This window comes from Typopeltis vanoorti, chromosome 3, assembly GCF_054136105.1.
Source record: "Typopeltis vanoorti isolate ZY-2024b chromosome 3, IOZ_Tvanoo_1.0, whole genome shotgun sequence".
NCBI classification, from domain to species: domain Eukaryota; kingdom Metazoa; phylum Arthropoda; class Arachnida; order Uropygi; family Thelyphonidae; genus Typopeltis; species Typopeltis vanoorti.
This window is the reverse complement of record NC_143551.1, coordinates 72,250,162-72,272,808: the sequence shown is the minus strand read 5'-3', so window position 1 is coordinate 72,272,808 and position 22,647 is coordinate 72,250,162. Positions and strand designations below refer to the sequence as shown.

The 22,647-nt window shown below is 35.0% G+C and overlaps 1 protein-coding gene across 4 annotated transcripts in view; it reads left to right on the top strand.

Annotated features, from left to right (window-relative positions):
- LOC150108262 (uncharacterized) overlaps nt 1-22,647 on the top strand; it is a 406,756-nt gene that overhangs the window by 122,718 nt on the left and 261,391 nt on the right. For all 4 annotated transcript variants that reach the window (XR_016548126.1, XM_090390668.1, XM_090390669.1 and 1 more), the window contains 2 exons: nt 12,765-12,948; nt 17,275-17,397. Coding sequence is in view for 3 of the 4 variants with exons in the window: in XM_090390668.1 (XP_090246794.1) it covers nt 12,765-12,948; nt 17,275-17,397 (307 nt within the window). In the remaining variant the exon portion in view is untranslated. The remainder of the gene's footprint in view (nt 1-12,764; nt 12,949-17,274; nt 17,398-22,647) is intronic.

Genomic DNA, 22,647 nt, shown 5'->3' with positions numbered 1-22,647 from the left:
TTTTGTTAATCTTTCCTCGCCCATCCTGTTTATGTGACCGTACCACCTGAGATTAGCTCTGCTAATGCATTCCTGGATGCTGACAATGTCAAGTTCTTTCCTAATATCCTCATTTTTAATATGATATTGCCATTGATGCCATCTGTTCATGCCAATAATCTTTCTCAGGACTCTCATATCTGTGGTCTCTAGTCTTTGGTCAAGTGTTTTACTTCTGACCCAGCTCTCAGATCCATAAGTTAAAACTGGTTTGAACACTGTCTTGTATACAGCTAATTTAGTTTTCCGACTAATTTCTCTCTTATTCCATATGAATTTATTCAATTGGCTTCCCACCATACCAGCTTTGCTGATTCTGTTGTCTATTTCTATATTTAATTTACCATCTTCAGTAAAAATTGTGCCTAAATAGCTGAAATGTTTTAGTTGTTCCACAGGTTCTCGATTCACAACAGTTGACATTTTCAATGATTCTGCCTATTTTCATTGTCTTTGTCTTTTTATTGCTGAGCTTCATACCATATCTATTATAACAGCTATTCAATTTAGTCAGAGAATCTTGTAGACTTGTAGCACATTTATTTAGAAGTATAACATCATCCGCATAAAGCAAAGAGCTGACATTAACATCTCCAATTTTGATATCATGTTTAATACCACTTTCCTTCATAATGTGATCCATATAGATAATGAATAACAGAGGGGATATGTACATCCTTGTCTCACACCAGATTTAGCATTAAACCATCTTCCTGTACTTCCTTCAATTCTAACTGCTGACGTACAACTCAAATAAAGACTAAGTATTGCTTGATATAATGCCCCATTGACACCATATTACTGCAGCGTATTGAATAGCTTCTCTCTTGGCACTTTGTCATATGCCTTTTCCAGATCGACAAAACTTAAATACAGATCTTTGTTATAATCCCATGCTTTCTCGACTATTTGTCGTAAAGTGAAGATCTGATCCTGACAGCCTCTATTTGGCCTGAATCCAGCTTGTTCTTCACCAAGCTTTTCTTCCACAATTCTTCTCAACCGTTTCTCAAGTATACTTGCATAGATCTTGCCAGGAACACTCAATAGGGAAATACCTCTGTAATTCTCACATGCAGTTTTATTTCCCTTTTTATATATGGGTACTATGAGAGCTCTACTCCAATCATCGGGAATTCATCCCTCTGTCCAGGCTTTCTGAACTATGCAGTGCAGCCACTGTAAGACTCTTATACCACCATACTTCAGCATTTCTGGTCGAATATCATCTACTCCTGCTGCCTTTCCACATTTCAAGCCTTTGATAGCTTTTTCTACTTCAAGTATGGATATGTATTCCTGACTGCATGCCTGGTCAGTGTTTTTTATCACTGTGCTGTCATCACTGCTTATTTCATTTAGCAGTTTTTCAAAGTAATTACTCCATACTTCAAGGATATCTTTTTCTCCTGTTTTCATGTCACCTTTATCATCTCTAATTCCTTTTACACCACTCTTTCCTCTATTCTTAAGCTTCTTCAACAACCTCCAGAATATTTTGCAACCTTCTTGATATTTATTTTCTATATTCTTGCCAAAGTCCTCCCATGACTTTTGTTTAGCTAGTTTTACACAGTGTTTAGCATTGTTGCATTTGTCTCTATATTCTCTAAGAGCACAAGCTGACTTATTTGACAGGAACTTTTGGTATGCTTTCTTCTTTTCCTTCACTGCCTCTTTAACTTCCTGTGTCCACCAGGGAGTTCTGATTTTTTTATCCTTACAGACAACCTCACCACATGCCTCTCTGGCAGAATCAATCAATGTTTTCTTCAGAGTTTGCCACTGAATCTCCAAGGTTTGATTCCTGTTCTCAAACTCTTTCATTTTTTCTTCAATAATCTTTCTATATTTTAGTCTACAGTTCACATCTGAGAGCTGCTCAACTTTTATTCGCTTTAAAACTTTCTTACATGTTATTCTTTTCAATGTGAAATTCAATTTTATCCTGCTCAAGACTAAATAGTGATCACTTCCAATTTCAAATCCTCTGTACTCTCTGGTGTCCTGCACCAGGGAGAAAACATCACTATCAACAATAACATAATCAATGAGACTTTTTTTATTCCTAGCCTCTTCTCTCCATGTGAATTTAAATTTATGAATATTTTTATGTCTGTAACCGGTATTCATTATTATTACATTGCCGTAAGATGCAAAATCTACTAATGTTTTCCATTTTCATTAAAACATTTTTCTCCACAATTTCACATTAAGACTGCATAGATTCATTATTTCTTCTTGCAATTCGATTGCCTGCTATTAATATAAAATCATTTGGATTTATTTTATCTTATACATATCTTGTAACAACATAAAATATTTCATTTCTTCATCTTCACCTTTTGCTGGGATATATATTAGAAGGCCTCATTGTTATATTGTATGGGCACTGAAGACTCATCGTGGGAAACCCAGACTATTCAAAAGTTCTTGAAAAATCTAGTTCTCACACCTCCTAACTTTACTCAACTTCCAGGGACAATGCTAGCCTGGTTGACTGTGTGGTTAGTATACCCACTCTCCAATCAACAGGTCCAGGATTCAAATCTTGCTGCAGATATGGATGCTGTGAGTGTTTTACCTTGTTACTGCTATAACCTTTGCTGTCCTTGCATCATTAAAACCATAATGAATTAGGCATTTGCTTGTTCCAGCTTCACTGGTCTTGCCACTGGTCTTCCTCTCTCTCTCCCCCCCCTTTGGTCTATATCTATCCACTTCTTTTGGTAGCTGATATCTTTCTATCCTAAATAGATGTTCTGCAATTTAAACAATTTAAATGTTTCTATCATATCCTGTTCTTTTTCACCTATCAGCCAACTTCTCCAATCCACAGATATTTCACAGAGAACATTCCACAGACTTTGGTCGCTTGCCACTGAATACTTTCTATCACTTTCTCATCCATAAGAAACCCAGGAGACCAGACCTGAGCACAGTAATCCATATGTGGTCATATCAACGCTTTATAAAGAGGAATGAAAAAAAACTTCCTTATCTCTACCTGTTAGTGTTTTCTTCAATAGCCAAGTAACCTTATGAGCTACCTTATTAACTTTAACAATATGCCCTCTAAACTTCATCTCTCTGTCTACCACCATTCCTGAATTCCAAGCTTCATCTATTTCCTGGAGTACAGTTCCATCAATGTGATACACAGATTGTAATCTATTTTATCCCAAATGCATAACTTTACATTTCTCCACATTAAACTGACATGCATTATCTTTTGTCCATACAACAGCCTATTTAAATCATCCTGCAAGCTCACCACATCATCTTGATTAACTATTACTCTACCTAATTTTGCATCATCAGCAAACAACTGAATATTTTCTATATCATTTATGTACAATTTAAACAGTAGTGGTCCTAGCACTGACCCTTGTGGCTCATCACACCTGCTTTTGCCTGGTCTCTGCTCCTCTGTATACCACTTTTTGACATCTTTCCAGCAGCCATCCTCTTAACTACATAAACAGATATTATTTATTCATCATCATCATATTCCTGATATGCATCCTTGGGAAGAGAGAGAGAGAGCATACAGGATATTACGGCAGTTTTGTATGAAATGTTTACACCATTACAAACTTCCGGTTGACCATTTTCCTCCCAATTAATCTATTATCTGTGATGACTGCAGTATTGTCAGCTCTTATATTTCAGTCTTCTAAGGCAATCCTCACTCCTTCAATCCACATAGATTTCAGTCTTCCTCTGTGTCTATTGCTGCAATCTGGCTAAAGAAAACTTGTTTTGCCAACCATTCCTCACCCATTCTATTTAAGTGACCTTACTACCAGAGATTACCTCATACATTTGTAAAAGTAATGATGTTAAACTGCTTCCAAATATTCTTGATTTTAATGTAATTTTGCCATCTGTAGTATCTAATCTTTGATGAACAAGTGCTTTCTTTCTAACTCGGCCCTCATCTCCATAACACAAAATTAATTTGAACACTTCTTGTACAGTTAGTTTAGTGTTTTGATTTCACTCTTTTACTATTAACAAAAGTTATTCTTCTCCATTTCCATGTTTAGTTTGCCATTATTACTAAAATTTGTGCCTAAATCACTGAAATGTTTTGCTATAGGTTTTCTGTCCAGGATGCGGTTGAGGATTTTAATGTTTTCCTGTCTGTCTTTGTAATCTTTTCTTTTTAAATGCTGATTTTCAGAGAGCAATTACTGAATTTACTCAGAAATCTGCCGACTTATACTGGACTTATTTAAAAGTATTTCATCATCTGCATAAAGTAAAATTAATATCTCCATTGTTCATATCAGGTTTAATGCCGCTTTCCTTTAATATCATCCTATAGATGATAAATAACACTGGAGATAATATGCCCCTTTGTACCATACCTGATTTAACATCAAGCCATCCTAGCACTATGTACATTGCTGAATATATTGTCCCATTTACACCATACAATTGTAGCATTCTGAAAAGCATTTCACTTGGTACCTTGTCCTGTACTTTTTGCAGATCCACAAAACTAAATAAAGATCCTTGTTATCTTCCCATGATTTCTCAATTGTTTGTCTCACAGTGAAAATCAAATCCAGACAAAAACCCAGAGGCATGAACAGATAGCGTCAGTGCAATATCATATTAAAAACAATTATATTAGGAAAGAACTTAACATTGTTAGCATTCATGAATGTGTTAGGAGAGCTGATTCAATTTGTTCAGTCACTTAAAGCAGCGCTTCCCAAACTGTGGGCTGCAGCCCCCTTTGGGGCCGTAGGTTTTGTTGAGGGGGGCCGTGAAATAATGAAAACAAATTTAAAATGTTTTAAGACTAAGTATATTTTTTTTTATTTTAAAAGAAACGTATTTAACTTTTATTATTTCTTTTTTGTTATTTTTTATATTTTAATGGAAAAATTCACACATTGGTGTTGGTTCACAAACTTTGCTTCCTGCGTATTTCGGCGCTTAACGAATATTAGTAAATATTGCTTATTCATATGTTTCATTTCAAAGCAGTGGTTAATTGTATTTACTTCGAATGTTCTCCAGGGAAGTTCCAAATCTTTCTGTCCCTTTCATAATGCGTTCGTAATCAGGGACTGTTGATATTGACTTTATATACATATCAAAACTCGTTTTATATTATCACTGTCATCCGAGCTAGTTTTCTGTTACCAATAAAAGTTTCACATATACTTCACACATGAAAAAATGCTTAAACAAGTTCATGTGGGGATATAGTAACTCGCTTGCAGTGGTAAACAACACGCCCTCCCTAAGAGCCACTGTACTGCAGAGGCAATAAAAATAAGTACTTTTATTATGCCAGTGAATAAGGTATGAGGAGTCTGTGTAATATATTTCTCAACAAATAGTGCAATTAGAGACAACTGGGATAAAAACACACTAATTAATGAATCGCATGTCCCCTCATACAGAAACTATGCTGTATAGACTGAAACAAAACCATATGTTGCATGGGCAAACATAGTATCTAACTAAAAACTATTGTTATTAATTAGATGTATGTGAGTTCGATTTCCCAAGGCAGCAATAAAATTCAACCGAACGTGTTAAAATTCGTAAAAGTGTTAAAACTAAGTAATATATATATATATATTAAATGTTATAGCAGTTTCACATATGGAATTCGGTTGAAGAGAGTTAGCATTTCAACTCAATTGTCACCTATGCTTTTATCTTTCGGTTGCGCGATCTTTTGTTAATACCGCACCAATCATATGCACGTTTTAATAAACAGACTGCCTTTGCTTGTTTCGCGTTAGGCTTAATTACCGTAAAAGGAGAAAAGTCACAAAAGTGAAAAATGTTCCTGGTCAGGGGATTCCCGTATTCAGGTAATATTCACTAATTTCATGTTATCAGTCTATGGTGTGCCATTATTGGTAAGTGGTGATATTATTTTATCTATTCTACGTTAAAAAATTTAACCCTGAGATGGATAAGTGGTTGATAAAAAAATTTTAAAAAAAATCCCGCGAACAATCAGAAGAAGCAGAAACAGACTAAAAAAAAAAAGGACAGTATTTCATATTTTACCAGAACAGACCGTATCGTCTTCAGAACCAAACGGTAAGAGGCAAAAAATGTAATATATGCATTTGATTTTTGTAATATTCGCTGTGTATGTTTTGTATTGAATATAAATACAATAAATATAATAATAATATATCTCTATTATGATTTTTTTCGAGGGGGGCCGTGAAATATTTTAATTTTTGCAAGAGGGGGCCCTGACATCCAGAAGTTTGGGAAGCACTGACTTAAAGAATAGAGAAGAAAGTTTAGCAAAACAAGTGATCTTTGCCAGGATAACAGGAAAAAGACCTAGTGGTAGATCTAGGTGAATTGATACAGTAAAAAGTGTCTTAGAAGAGAAAAATATATGATCTGATAATATAATATCTTGACAGATAACAGGTTAATTTGGAGAAAATTGTTTGTAGAAAGTTAGTAATGATATAACTATTTCATCTAATACTATCATAATATCTTGTACACCCCCCTGAGGGTACATATTACAAATTTATTGATGAAATATGAGAGTAAATTAGTCAAAACACCAAACTCACTGTACACAAGACAGTGTTGAAAGAACTAGTTTTAACTTATGGTGCTGAATTAGAACTAAATCAAAAAGTGATATATCTTCTGAACTACAGTTCTTTGTCCGGTGTTACTCCTAAATTCCTAGCCTTGTCAATTTCTTGTGGTGCAATTTCACCTCTGTAATATGTACTCTACAGATGTGAGATATCTAAGAATAATTAGTGGAATTGTAGAGATGGAGTCAGTGGCATCACCATATTAAAAACAAGGATGTTAGAAATGAACTGAACATTGTTATCATTTATGTGAGCAGATCTAATCTCAGATAGTGTGATCACTTATTTGAGATTAGATCTCCTCTTCTTGTGGGATCTTGGTCTCCCACAAGAAGAGGAGAGATTGGCAGAACAATTTTTTTTTTTTTTTTTGCTAGTATGGCAAAAAAAATATCCATTGTCCAATATCTAGATGTATTGATATAGTAAGAAGTATTGTAAAAAACAGAAATATAAAATCTGACAATGTTGGACTCTTTACAGATAACTGATTAACTTGGAGGAAAGAGTCGATAGGAAGTTATCATAATGATTCATGTACTCGTCAGGAATTTGATGATGATGATAGTTTTACATGTTGTTTTGCTTTCTTGTATTTTTTCTCTGTATTCTCTTAGAACAATTCTGCTGATTTACTTTTCAGGATCTTTCACTACACTTTCTTCACTTCTTTGACCATCATTTTAACTTCTGGAATTCTTCATGGAGTTTTGATTTTTCTTGCAGATAACCTCATCACAAATCACTCTGGCTGAATTAAACAATGTTTTCTTGAGGGTCGGTCTACTGCTAAATCTCAAAGATTTGATTCTTGTTTTCAAACTCTTTCATTCTTTTCTTGAATAATGTTTGTGTATTTTAGTCTACCATTCATCTCTGAATGCTGCTCAGCTTTCTTTCTTTTTAAAACTTTCTTACACAATTTTCTTTTCTATATGATATTCAATTTTATCCTGCTCAAAACAAAATGTCATCATTTCATATGTCAAATATTCTCTGTATACTTTTAAATTCTGAACTATCTTGAATTCATCACTATCAGTAATGACATAGTCAATGAGATCTTGTTTCTTGTGTCTTCTTCTCACACTGAATTTTATATTTTTATTAGTGTTACTCTTTTCTCCACATTTTCTAATACAGTTTTGTATGTCTGGTAATTAATTCCTACTCAGCTGTTGAGATGTCTAACACAGACCAAGTTTTCCTTTTTTTTTTTTTTTTGTATCAGCTACTTCTGTAATGGTCTCAAAAAATTCCTCCACTTCTTCCACAATAGAATCTCTGAGACCATAGTGACAACTAAATCTCATTGCCCAGTTTTCCATTCTGATATTTGTCCACATCACTCTACTTGATATTGTCTGCCATTCAAGATTAACCTTATATTTCGTGTTGAGCACTATACTTCTTCTTTTCCCTAATTATTATTGCTTGAATATAACATTTTATGTTTGTTGCTTAGAAGAATCTCTCCTGTTTTTGTCTTCTTTGTTTTGATTACACCTGTTATGCTGATCTGGTGCTTATTTATTCTGCTAGTTCCATTTGTTTTCCATTGGCATTTCGTTGACGATGTCATCTTGAAATCTTCTGATGTTGTGAATTTGGTCCAGGATCTGGCTTTTTTTTTTTTTTGCTGATCACATTGGTTCCATAACAACAACAATGGGGACCTTGTTTATTTGGGTGACTCCCCAGCTGGCATGTGATTCCATCATGTAGCATTATTTTATTTTGTTTTAGCCAATAAAATACATTTTAGCTAACTAAATCCCAAATTGCTACCCATCTTCATTTGTTCAGTATCCAGTTAGATACCTACTAATTATTGCACCACAAGAAAGTGAGAATTCGACATTAGGTCAGATACCCTGGTCTGTTCTTCACATTCTGTAAACTACTTGGATGTTTCTTCCCATTAGCCAACTTTGTTTTTATTCTTGTTTCTAATCTTGTAGCATAATTGCTCTTTGCAAGACAGATAAGCTCAAAACATGTGACACATTTCTGAAGTGTTACAAAACAGATGAGACACTAATATTAATTATAAGGTAATTTATTTTCATTCAATAAGAGTAGTAATATTTAACACTAAAATCAAAATTTAATTTCTCCATGGTGTGTGCTAATTTCAGGGGATAATGCTGTTTATTTGTGCTTGTGTCTCATCTAGTATGCCACCTAGGGATTTTTTTTTAACATTAGAAAGACAAATGACATGATAAAATAGAAAAAAAAATGATTCTTATTTATTGTGGCCTAAATAATCATCTGACCAATCTCGTCTTTTTTGGCCGAGCATACTCACTCTTGGTCTCCCATTTATGTTTGTTGCTTAGAAGAATCTCTCCTGTTTTTGTCTTCTTTGTTTTGATTACACCTGTTATGGACTGGGGACTTTAATCCCAACATCTCAGGGATGTTTGTGAGTATCTTTAGGTGAACTTCATCGCTTGGTGTGGACTGTAATCCTGTGTATTGGAGGCCAGAAGTGGCTTGAAAAAGTTCCATGTTTGGTCTCTAGAGAAGGGTTTCCAGTATCCAGATTATGTGAAAGTAAATAAAAATAAAAAATAAAAAAAGTATGTATTAGTCTGTCCACTGTACTAATGTTGTAAGGTTTACAACCTTTATATGGGTGGGAGTCATATTACAAATAAACAGTAGAGCAAGGAATGATTCCTATGGAAACTTTGGGGAAATGAGCAGAGCTACTAATAATGGTAAAATCTTTTGGTATCAATGAAGTAGCAATTCACATTATTTATCAACAAGGAAAGAACATTATTTATAAACATGAAAAGTCTTATTATGACATAAGACTGATATCTGCATATAGAAAGTGTTTCTTCATTTCTACTAGCCTTGCAGACAAGTTGTAGGTGACATAATGAGATTGAAAACAATTTTATTTTTTCTTTATTCAATAATTTCATCCACAGAAGAATGAAAATTTATAGCAGAATAGTGCTATGGATAGACCAGTTATATAAATTAGGAACTAAGCTCTAGAGATCAATAAGGAATCATATAAAGCGATGAAATCCTGTACACCCTAAATCATTTACCACTATTTACTATACAAACTATCAGGATTAACTTTGTGTGGTAAGTAGTTTTCTACAGAAAATGACTTTTCTTATATACTATGCATAACTATACAGTGTGTCACTAAGACTAATGTAGTACTTGCATTCTTCCGTATTATGAAGAACCTTTTTGGTGCCTGAAGTTGTGTGTGTGTGTGTGTTCAGCATACTCTCATACACACAGATTATGAGAGGAAATTAGTAGAGCAGTTTTCTGGCCTAGAGAGTTTTTCTCACTATTTAATGGGTAAAAGGAAGAATGGCTATGGAAGGATAACCTCAGTGAATGCAGATGGTAGGGAGGTAAAAACAGGATTAGAAGAAATAGTTGAATTACTGACTTATTGCTTTGCAAGTGTATGCCAACTGAGCGAAAATAATGCAGAGACTGATGCAAGATAGATTGATATGAGAATAGTGGTGAGAACTAGAATTGGTTAGGATATTAAATGTACAGCCATGAGATTGGATGAGACATCAGCTTCATGATGCACTTTGGGTTGAAAAAACTGCAGGCTACGTATTACAGAGATGAAACTGCACTGCAAGAAATTGACAAGGCTAGGAATTTAGGAGTAACAGTGGACAAAGAATTGAAATTCAGGAGATATCACAAAAGTCGTAAAATATTTCAGGGTATCCCTTGTATGTTAAGAAACACTAATAAGCAGGAATGAAAAAGTCATGATCCCACTTTATAAAGCTTTGATACAACTAAATATGGACTATTGTCCGCAGATTTCTTTGCTTGGGGAAATGTAGAAGTGTTGAGGAGGATTCAGATGTGAGTAACTTAAATAGTGACTGGCTTGTGAATTGCTCCTTATGATGGTAAGGAGCAATTCAAAATTAACAATTAAACATGTAATCCACAAACTATAAGTTTGTGGATTACGTGTTTAATTGTTAAGCTATAAAAGAAAGAGATATGATGGAAACATATTAGTTACTGAAAGGGGTTTTGTTGAGTAGAAGCTAAAGAAATCTTTCATTACATGATTGGCTGTAAGAAAAGAAGGAATTATCCTGGAAGTGTAATACCAGACCCTGACAATTATGTAAAATTCTATTCACTATGAAAATAAATGTACTTGCCTGAAACCCCTCTTTTTTAATAATATGTCTGAATAATCAATAGGAGTTCCATAAAATGATTAGTTGTGCTCTATTGTTTGTAGACAGTCCTTGTTCTGTGAGAACCAGTCTATGAAAGAAATAGTCAGTATATGATAAGAATAGGAATAACAGTACAAAGAACAAAATTTTTTGGAAAATATGATTTGTTACATTACTTTTTTGAATTACTAGAATAGCTTATTATATTTTGCATATTCTTCTGTTTAAAGTTAAAAAGGAAAAAAAATGTTTAGGAAGTTATTTTTTAGTAAAATAAAAATATTCTGTTTTGCTTGGTCTGCAGCTACTTACCAGCTTGCAAAATGTACTTGCCACAAGCAAGTGGACCAGCATATTTGTCAAGTGCTGTGTAAGGGCTAGATTTTTTTTTTTTTTTTTTTTTTAAGAGAGAGGAGTTGTAAATGAGTACAATGGGTTTCCATTATTTCCAAGATAATGTTTTGTCATTGACAGAATTAAGGAGAGCATTATGATAGGCATTGTAGAATAACACTCACTGTGCATCTCCCACTGTGTCTTCATACTTCAGTGAAATGTCCCTGTAATATAATGATAATTTTTAGACTTTATCGTCACTTCTTATATATATATATATACACACACACACTCATGAGCAATTGAATTAGAGATACCTGCCTAGTAGCAGGTAGCACCCCTTTTTGCCTTGATGACTGTAGCGATGCGGCGTGGTATGGACTCCACAAGGCACCAGAAGTGTTAGGGAGCCAAATTGATCCATGACCACTGCACAGCCTCCAACAATGCAGAGATTGGTCGGAGCAGGGCACGTATATCTCTCTCGACAGCATCCCAGATGTGTTCAATAGGACACGTCTGGGATGCTGTCGAAGTCCTCCGAGGTCAGGGGGACTTCGGGGGGCCAGCCAAGCATCCTCATGTCCGTGGAGTGTTCATCCACTCACTCAGCCACAGTTTGGGAGCGGTGGGCCGGTGCATTGCCTTGCTGTAGGTACAGGTCTCCTGCAGGGTGCTGTTGGTGCAGAAATGGATGCACATCATCTGACAGCAGGTTCCGTATCGTTCGCCGGTGAGGGATGATGGTAGATGTACCAGGGGACCCATTTCATCCCACGTAAACAGTTCCCATACGAGGATACCACTGGCCTGAACTGTATCCTGTGGCACGAGGGATCCATCGCTTCATGTGCTTGCCAATGCACTCGTACCCTGCCATCAGCATGTACCGATGTGTACCTCGACTCATCAGTACAGGCATCTTTTTACATGCGCCTAGGGTCCAATGGCAGTGTTTCTGCGCCCATGCTAATCGTTGTGCCTTGTGAGGTGCTGTAAGCAGAGGTACTCTAGTCAGGCAGTGACTTCTGTACGCCATAGTGAGGAGATGGTTCTGGATGGTGTGGCTGCTCACACGTTGTTGTTGTCCATCATTGAATTTGCGAGTGATCTGCAGTACTGTGGCCTGTCTATCTGCTGTTACCATTCGAGCAAGCCAATGCCATCCCCTGTCATCGACACGTTGTGCACCATGGCAGTTTTCCCTGGCGGCTGTGGTTTTACCCGATTCCACGTACTCACGGTACACTCTTAACACAGCAGCCCCGTGAAAAGCCCAGTGCCTGCATGACTTCGGAGATGGAGTGCCCCATATGCCTGGCTCCGACTATCTGGCCGCAATCGAATTTGCTGAGAACTTGAGTCTTCCCCATTCTGTGCCCGACTATTACTCAGGCGGTCAGTACAAGGTCTGACAACATCCCCGTCACACGCCAAACACACTATTCCACTCGCCAGGGCGACCACAGCACCATTTCGCCAACACGACAGGTATCTCTAATTCAACTGCTCATGAGTGTATATATGCTGTCAAAGTAACCAAAAGTATTATCTTTTTCACTTGTAACAGAAACTCCTTGATGCTGCTGCTACTGTACCACCAGATCAGCCTATAAGAATGCAACAGTTTACTCCCAAACCTCGAGATACAACCATTTCAGAATTAACTAGATTGAGATACTTTAGTGAGCTTCAGGAATTAAGAGAAGAATGTGGAGAATTAGATACTTCATCTGAAGATGAAAATTATCCAGGTTTGTAATCATCTGGTGGTAGTGAATTACTTGGATCATTATGTATTGATTATTTTTTAATTTCTGTGTCCCATATTATAAATGTGTATGTTATCTTTTATCCAGTGATATCAGTTGATTTTGTTTTCAATAAATGTTTGTATTCCTATTAGTTAACCTAACAAATATAGTAAAAATGAAAGAATCTGAAGATTCTGTGGTTTTTGCAACAAGAAAATCAAAATGATAAAATGAGAGAGTATATCGTATAAAAAAATGGGCTGGTAGTTAATAACTAACCAGTTAAAATGGATGGAATATAAAATGGCAAAATGTTTCTGAAGACTTTTCATGCTGATCTTATTTTGACAGGAAAGAAACTCAGCATACAGAGAGTCAGGTGTTTGTGCATGTATGAGTAGTGGATGAGTGGTAACTGCATTATCATCCTGATGAATCAAATGGTAGGTTTTAGAAGTGTTTTAAGATACCCAAATAAATTTGCCAAAAATAATGGCATTAAATTGGGCAACTCCTGACCTAGATGACCCATTCAGACCATCCAACAAGTGATGTATCCCAGACACTGCACATTTAGTAAGTAAGATGTCTATGCATGTGCCATCGGTAGAGAATTGCAAAGGCTTGGTATCTCCACTTAATGACAAGCTATCTGACACTTTACCTGATTGTATGTGGCTAAAATGATACTTCTTTTATCATATAAGCCACACGAGTCTTGTTTACAAATTTATTAATTAATTACCTAAATTAAGTGGATATTAAATCCAACATCTTTCAAAGCCAAATACAGAAACTATGAAAGTTTCATGCAGAAACTATAAAAGTTTCGTGTGAAAATTGACCAGAGAGCTAGTGGGAATACACTGCAGCCATACTACAAGTTGCTCTAGCCAAACCATATAGGTGACAACGCTGTGAGCGTCCATATATTTGCCTCCTATTGGCTCATTATAAGGTTTCACTACCCTGACAGCTGTTTCAAACTCATTGGTTTTCGGCAGAGACTAGGCAGAAACCTAGAGAGCAATAACTCTCAGTATACCAAGGCACTCTAAGCATTGGAGAGGTGTATTTTCCGTAAGTGAACTCTTGATCAGTGCTTAAAGTAAAGTATCCCATAATTATTAATTAATAATTATGGGATTATAATAAATGAATATTATAAATTAATATTCATTTATAATTAATAAATTAATAATCACTAACCTAAAAATTTGCCCACATGTACGCTGTTGTGTTCTAGGTCATGTGACCTGTTATGTGTAGGGTCAATAAAAAAAAATATTGTGCACAGCATCATCATTTACAACACTCTTGGATGCAGAGGAGTTCGTGTACTAAGTTCCATAGTAACTCATGGAATTTTATGAAGTTTGCAAGCAGAATCCTTATTCTCATGCATTTGTACAATAACACCATACTGTACATGACCAGCACATTGTGTGGTTATGAAGCTACATTGTGGAGGTTCTGGATTACCTGCCAACAATTTTGATTTTGCATCCGGTGATTTACATCTCTTTGGATTGCTGAATGAGATATAGTAATTGTATATTTGTCAGAATAAAGTCTCATGTAACAGCGTGTTACTATATTTTTTTGAAATGCCCTCATACATAATTAGATTTATTTCAAATTGTCATTTATATTGCAAAGCTTAGGTGTTGGCTGTTGTTTATTCCACTGTTATCATTAAAATGATAATAACTGATAATGTCACAAAAGAACAAAATAGATTATCTAATTCATTAAGCTGTTGATATTCTGCTGGATTCAAAACCATTTGTCTGTAGAGGATGAAAGCACCTGTTATAGAATTTAGAGTACTAATCAGGTGACTAGTTTTAACATTTCCAAAGTTTGAGGACAACTTCCTCAAGTTGCACATATGACAAAAGGAACTCGAGGTCAAGTAGTGTTAGATTTCATTATAGTGTCAGAGGATGTTTCAGTTAAAGATGTAACTTTTCTGCCTCTGATTGGTGACAGTGATCATGTGGTACTGACTTGAAAAGTGGCTAAATTTATGAATATTCCATTCAGAAAAGATTACATGCTGAACTACAAAACAGTAAATTATGACTAATTGAGGCATTTAAAAAATACTTAAATGATGCAATATCAGAATGTGTCCCAAGAGTTCAAAAAATAAATAGGGTAATGCTCAAGTGGATGTGTAATTTTATCAAGCAAGAGAATTTGTAAAAAAAGGATGATGTAGAAGGAATACTATGTGCATAAGGATGATGTCCATTATGAAACTTATAAGCAGCAGGCTAGAAGAGTCCCAACTGTTGTACAGAAAGCTAAGTCTGAGTATCAAAAGAAACTTACTCTGCATGGTAAAGACAACTCCAAAGAATTCTGTTGTTATGCTGCAAGAAAAACAAAGAATGAACATGAAAGAACTCTACTGAATGCAGATGGTGTGAGAATGACAGATGCAAAAGAGGTTGTTCAAACTAATGAGTGCCCATTTTGCTAAAAGCTAGCAATCTGGTGTATTCAACATTGATCTCACTGTACCTCTTCACTTGATGAAGAAACTCAGGTGTAAGAGGAGAAGGTATTAAAACTGTTGCACAAACTGAATAAAAATTCAGCAGTAGGGACTGATGGGATAACAGCACAGATGCTTATATTCCAATCTAAGGAGATTCCACTTAGAAGACACTTTAATTTTAAAAAAAGCTAATTTGGGACAGTTCTCAAGAGAATTAGACATAAATTTGTCCAACATTTTACCTAGACCAGAAAATTATTGAAAGTTCATCAAAACTATTAGACAGCCTGCTACCAGACACATCCCTAGAGGTTGTAGAATGTGTTATATTCCAGGTTTTACAGAACATAATGTGGAAATACATGAAAGATATTGTAACCTATATGATAAAGATGCATATTCATCAGAAACAACTGATGCAAAAGAGGAATTCATAGCAGCACTGTCTGAAAAAAGAAGTCAACAATGGGCAGCAAAAATTAAAAGCTTAGATATGAAGCACAGCAGCAGGAAAGCCTGGCTCTTACTTAAAAAATTGTTTGGTGACCCTAAAACTTCAATGAAGTTTGAGGTGCTGCATTTCTTTTTAGCATTTAATGTTAGTTTACCCATTTCTTGTCCTGAAGAAGCCAGACAGACCTAGGCTGGCAAAACTTGTAGACAATTTATACATATATTTATAAAGAATCATGGTCCAATAAAATCCAAAGAAAATGTCCCTTACTTAGTACAGAAGGACCAAATATTAACAGTTAAAATGCTACAGGCCTATTGTTCTATGCTCAACGCTGAAGCTGTATGAGAGAGAGAGAGCTTAATTTTAAACAGATTAAGTCCACAAATAGAGAAAGTGCTGATAAAAGAACAGGCAGGATTCAGACTAGGAAGATCATGCACTGGACGTAATACACTTTATTGAGGACGGCTTTGAAACGGGGGGGGGGGGTAGTAACAGGAGCTGTATTCATAGATTTGAGAGCAGTATATGGTACACTAAATCTCAGAAGGCTTATTGTCAAAATTTATAGCATGATGAATAGCTAAAGAGCTATTTAGGTCGCTGCTTTTTAGTAGGAAATTCTTTGTTTTCAAGAAAAAAGAGCAGATTTTCATTTCAAGAAAAAAAAAAGAGCAGATGGAGTATCCAGAAAAATGATCTACCCCTGGGTTTAAGGAGAGGTATGATAGAGTGTGTGGATAGATTGGGTCTCCTGCGATGAACCTTCTGACTCCATGGAGGTACCCTTATAATAATAATATTCAAGGAAACATATATAGAACTAATCTAAGATGGCATAATATCATGTATAATGATTTATTAGATGAAAGCTTTATGAAGCAGGTGTTTAAAGCTAAAATGCTAGAAAAAGATCCAGTGAAAATTGATGAGACTGATAGAAGATCATGGGATACTCATATTAATGACTTAACTAATAACAGAATAGTTTAAAATTGTTGATAGAAAACTGCTAATGAAATGGTAATTGTGTTGGAATGGAATTATTTATTATATCTCTTGAATGAATATATCTCTTGAAATTTCTGGGAAATTATGATAAATATATATATATTGAACTAGTCATCCACTGGATGTGAGTAAACAGAAAGATTACCAGATGCCTGTGATATAGTCATAATGATATTGTGTGAAGCATTTGAACACAAATAATGCCTATAATGCATTATAAAGGAAATGTAGAGGCAACAGCACTTGCCATTTATTTCTTTGCAAATACAACAAAATTATTAAATACAGAATGGTAACATTAACCTTCCCATAAATTACTTAATTGTTAAAATTAATTTTTTTTTTTTTGCAGAAAGTATTCCACCAAAATTTACTAGGAAACACCGGAAGCATATACAGTCTCTAGAAGCTTCTCTTAGTCCAGATGTATTACGAGTTACATCTACTACAACACCTCCCCCTGGCTTCCGTGATGGTAAGCTAAATACTACTATTTTTTTCTTATTTTTTTATCAGAATTTTAAGAATGTTACATTATTATTAATGTAAATCATTTACGTTGTTTTTTATGAAAATACTTGTGCACTCAAGCGCCAGAAATTTTGGGAATTTTAACAAAATATTCATGAACAGATGTTTGAACTAATTTCATTGAAAATAATGAATATTCTGTTTCACCAGAAATTTTCTGCATCCTAAGATTAAGCATTACAGGTTTACGAGATGATCGACACGATATTTCTCACATGGCGATGGGCCCAGGTAGAAGACTCGGAACCCACAAAGCTTCTCTTTAGATTTCTGACAGCAAACGCAGCATGACGGTGGACTCAGGTAAGAGAAGGCTTAGAAAATCCTAAGACAAATGATGCTTCTCTTTTAATTCCCAACAACAAATCTTGAGTAAGACAACTTCTGACAGCGAACTTGCCATGATGGGGACTCAGGTAAGAGAAAGCTTAGAAAACCCTCAGACAAAATTCCTTCCCATGACTTGCCTTATATAGCCCTGATCTCTGTTGTGCTCATCTGTGCATATCTCAAAAAATGATCATATATTGACTTTCGGACATGCTGATGTCATTCTTCTCAAGTCTTTGGAATTCTATATCTATGGCAATTGTCACGTATTGGCCTTTGGACATGATATGATGACGTCATTTTTCGTGTGTCTTTGGAAATTTCCATCAATGGCAATTCTCAGAATTCTTCACTAATCTTAGCATTAGACTTCCTGATTTAACATTACTTAATAGCCTTACATGATGACATCATGTGCCACATTATGTTAACAAAGGTTCAATATAATATTATTACAGAAAAGATTATTTCAGTCAAAAGTTCAATATTACTCTAAATACATTCTCCTAAACAAAAAACATGTAAAAATGAAGATAATAAGTTACAAAGTCACATATCATGAGAGATTTTACAGTCTGATATCAAAAGGATAGACGCTTTTAATATATGATATCCTCAAGCACTTTTAATATATGATATCCTCAATATCCTTAAGGAGCCTTCTACTGATCTTTAAGTAGAACTTAAAGATCAGTAGAAGGCTCCTTAAGGATATTGGTAGAAGAAAGTTGAAATACTTTGGACAAATTGAAAGGATGAAAAGAGGACTTCTCAAAACAGTAATAGAAGGTAAAGTTCCTGGAAAAGGAGGAAGGAGTAGACCATCATTGAGATGGATGGTTTGTTTGGAGTGACTGATCTTCAGAGAGTTGAAACCTCCAGAAAAGCATACAACAAGACCAGCTGAGCGACCATATGGCATCTGATGATGTCCAATTGTTAAAGTCAAATTTTCATCATCAAGGAACACAGTACAATATATGTGTATGCAGACACTACACTCTGTAATGAGGATCTTCCATGGCAATTAAAAGTAAGCATGAAGTCCTAAATAAGCCCCCCCCCCACGGGCTAAAAGGCATGTCCCTGATTGTTGGACTGAAGTACGGAAAATGAGAGTTTCTGAGATTTGGAGCAGTTTCATCCAACAAGTTTGTTGAGATTTGGGTAGTTTCTTAAGGGGCAGAAGCAGATTCAAGGAATGGTCTGTTGTATATATATATATATTTGCTGCTCTTCTGTGAGTGTGAGGATTCTTGTACTTATATTTGTTGCAGTGGAATAGAGTGGCTTCTTCCAGTGTTTTCTCTGGTGAGTTTCCAAACCATGGTCGAGAAGGCCTTAGTGGCTATAGTAATGGAAATGGATATAGTCCTTATGTTCAGTGATTCTGATATTGGCTGTTCTGTTGTTTAGCCATAGCAGGATAGTTTACAACTGCAAGGGGCCTAGTTGATTACAGGTCTAGGGAGTGTGGCTGGTCTTCGGTGGAGTAGATAAAAGATGCCAATTTTTATATGGTCTGTGAATGGTTGTAAGGTTGTCTTTTTTTTAGGATTTGAGCCAATTTTGCAGATAGCCCTGGATATATGGTATGATGATAACTTTGGTGCAGTTTCTATTCTGGATTAGGGGACGTGGTTTTGGGGGGGGGTAATATTTTTTGGATATGGTGGAAATTGTAGCCATTGGCTAAGAAGGTTTTGTGAATGTCGTCAAGTTCAATGGAAAGAGCACTTTTATCTGAACGAATTAATGTAGTCTGTTACATAGAGTTTTAATAATCCCATACTTTTGGGGTGAAGGGATGTGAATGTATCTACCAGTGTAATAGAAAATAACTGTTGTTATTTTCTTTTCTAAGGTGAACTAGATTCTGGGATATTGATTGTTTAGATTTGTTAAAAAAAATGGTGAGAGCTTCTTAGGCCATGTGGCCAAATGAAGAACACATTGTCATCAACAAATCAAATTCTGCCCTCTGTTGAGGGTAGAGTTTAAGGTTTCTCTCCAAAGGGTCTCCATGAAGTAGCTAGCCTTGGGGAGAAAGTGGAGAGCCTGTGGCTGTCAACTCTACTTGTTTGTAGAATTTTCCTTGCCAATTGAAATAGCCAGAGTTCATGGTGAACTTAAACAGGGCTGTGATATTGGGAAGAAAGGAAGTGGAGACCATCAAAACTGACTATAATGTCAGTGTTTTGGAGTGTGAGGTTTTCTATACTGGTTTTAAGGTGGGTTGAGTTTTTTTTTTTTTTAATGTGTGAAAGGTGTTTGCCAGTATATTGGTTAATTTAGTGTGGTGAATATTCATCTACATTGTAATTCCTTTAAAAAACTACAGTTTAGAGAACTTAGGTTTAGACTTGCACTTAGATATATAACTGGATGATCTTTTATATTGCTTTTACAGAATTGTTCTTGAATTTCCTTTAGAAGAGCTAGATTGACATCTTGTTTTATTGATCTAAAATTTTATTTTGTTATTACTTAGATCAGGGGTTGAAAAATTATGCAAAACCCTATTCACAATAACAACAAAAAAAAAGTACTTGTCCAAGACCTTCCCAATTTTTACATGATATGTCCCATCAAGTCAATAGAAGTTTTATCATGTGATTAATGCACTGCCACTGTTTTCTTTAAAACAATGTGTCTGATGCTATTCACCATCTGAGAAAATCTACTTGCCAGGTTGTGAGTGGGCAAATATTTGTGAAGTCCTGACTTAGATTGAAAAAATCTTCATCCTTGAATACTTTATTCAGATTTTCTCGTAAATATACAAAACCATAACCTAAACCAAATCATTAAGATATAATCTTAATTTACAGAGTGCACATTTAATATTTTAGTTGGATTCTTTATATCTTTTAATTTAAAATTTACTTCAGACATCTTTTCTGATATCCTGTATAGATATATGAAGCCTTTTACCAGATTTACCAATCATTATCTGAAAGTAATAAATCACCAGGAGCAAGATTCTTGTATTTTCTAAATCAGCTGATGAATGCTCCTGTTTTCTAGGAACTAAATTTACTAGTTTCTGCTATAAGTTCCTGACAAGTGAATTTTTTTATGCTACATCCTCAAGATATTCGATATCTGCGAAACCTGAGTTTATATGTGTGGATATTAATTAATTTGGGAAGTTAAGATCTAAACCATGTAATTCAATAGTGGGTTTCTCTTTTATAGTATTGCAGAATGAAATTTCTGTTTTTTTATAAGCAAAGAAATTTTGTGAAAACTGCGACTCTCAGTCAGACATCTCATTTAGCCTTTCACACATTCCATTACTTTGAGGATGGTAAGGTTTGGTAAAAGAACTTACATTGCAGAATTGCAATGTAAGTTCTGCCAGAAAGGTTACTCCTTTCAAGAAGTGCTTAAGTGGTACCATACATTGAAATTATCAGCTTCAAAAACCTATTAGCTACAATTTCAATAGTCTTATCTTTCATGATAGTGTCACTTCTGGAAAGTGTGATAGCATATCAGTAGCTACAAGGATGTGTTTATTCCCTTGCTTTGTTTTGGAGACCAGCCCAATTATATCATTTGCTTACAGCTTGAAGCAGCCTAACTGATATAGAAAAAGGTTGTAGAGGTGCTATGCTTCTATAGGCCCTTTGGCATAGATGGCAGAATTTTACATATGAATTAATATCATTTCTCTTACCTCTCCAAATGTACCCATTCTTAATTCATTGCCAGATTCTCTCAAATCCTTGATGACTACCAAAATCAGAATCATGAAAAGTGTAGTGAATCTAAAGTTTCTTTATAATTTAAACTAAATTTCTTACTTTTAATTCTTCATCCATCTGTCTTGATAATAATAAACCATCTTCATCATTTCAAGGAAAGAAAATTCATCAGGAACAGATTCACAACAGCTGTATTTCCAACAGTGACTTATGGATGTGAGACTTGGAACCTAAAGAAGTCTGATAGGAAAAGATAGCTGCTTCTGAGATGTGGTGTTGCAGAAGACTGTTGAGGTTATCATATACTGAAAGGTGGACAGATGGATGGGTGCTAGAAAGAATTGGCAGAACATTTCTTCTGTCAATAAGGCTATTGACAGAAGAAAGTTGAAATACTTTGGAGACATTGAAAGGATGGAAAGAGGGCTTCTCAAAATAGTGATATAAGGTAAAGTTTCTGGAAAAAGAGGATGGAATAGACCGTCATTGAGATGGATTGATGGTGTGTCTGGAGCAGCTGATCTTCAGAGAGTTGAAACCTTCAGAAAAGCATACAACATTTCCACTTAGTGAGGACCGGTGTGGCACATCACCAATGTTGATGTTCCAATGAATAGATGGAGATGGAACAGATTCACCCTGTTTGAATTCTTTCATGTACATTTGTCAAAATGGGATCTTCCTCCTGAGCCTTCAACTCTAAGAGATTTTTCTAAGATTTCATAATTAAATAGTTTGCTTTTAATCTTGTTGAACTTATTAGTTTTGTTAATTTGAAAATCTTCATTTTTACAGTTATACTGAGAAGACTCCTCTTCAGCATCTGACTCTAAAGATCTAACTAGATAATTTAATTTTATGACAAGTATTCTATAGGATATCTGTATTAAAATTCAGATAATTCCATAAATGATAATAATAAAAACAAAGAAATGAATTGAATTTAGAATTGGGAGTTTGTTACAATGTTATTTTATGAAGTTGTAAAGTTAATAATAAACTTAATGATATAGTATTATTTTGTAAATTTCTTAGTTAAACATTTTTTGTATGTTGCAAGCAAGACATTTTGAGATGTTGTTTTAATTTTGATCATTGAAGTCATGCATAAGTATAAATGACTGAGGATTAAGATGAGAAGTTTAGCAGATAAA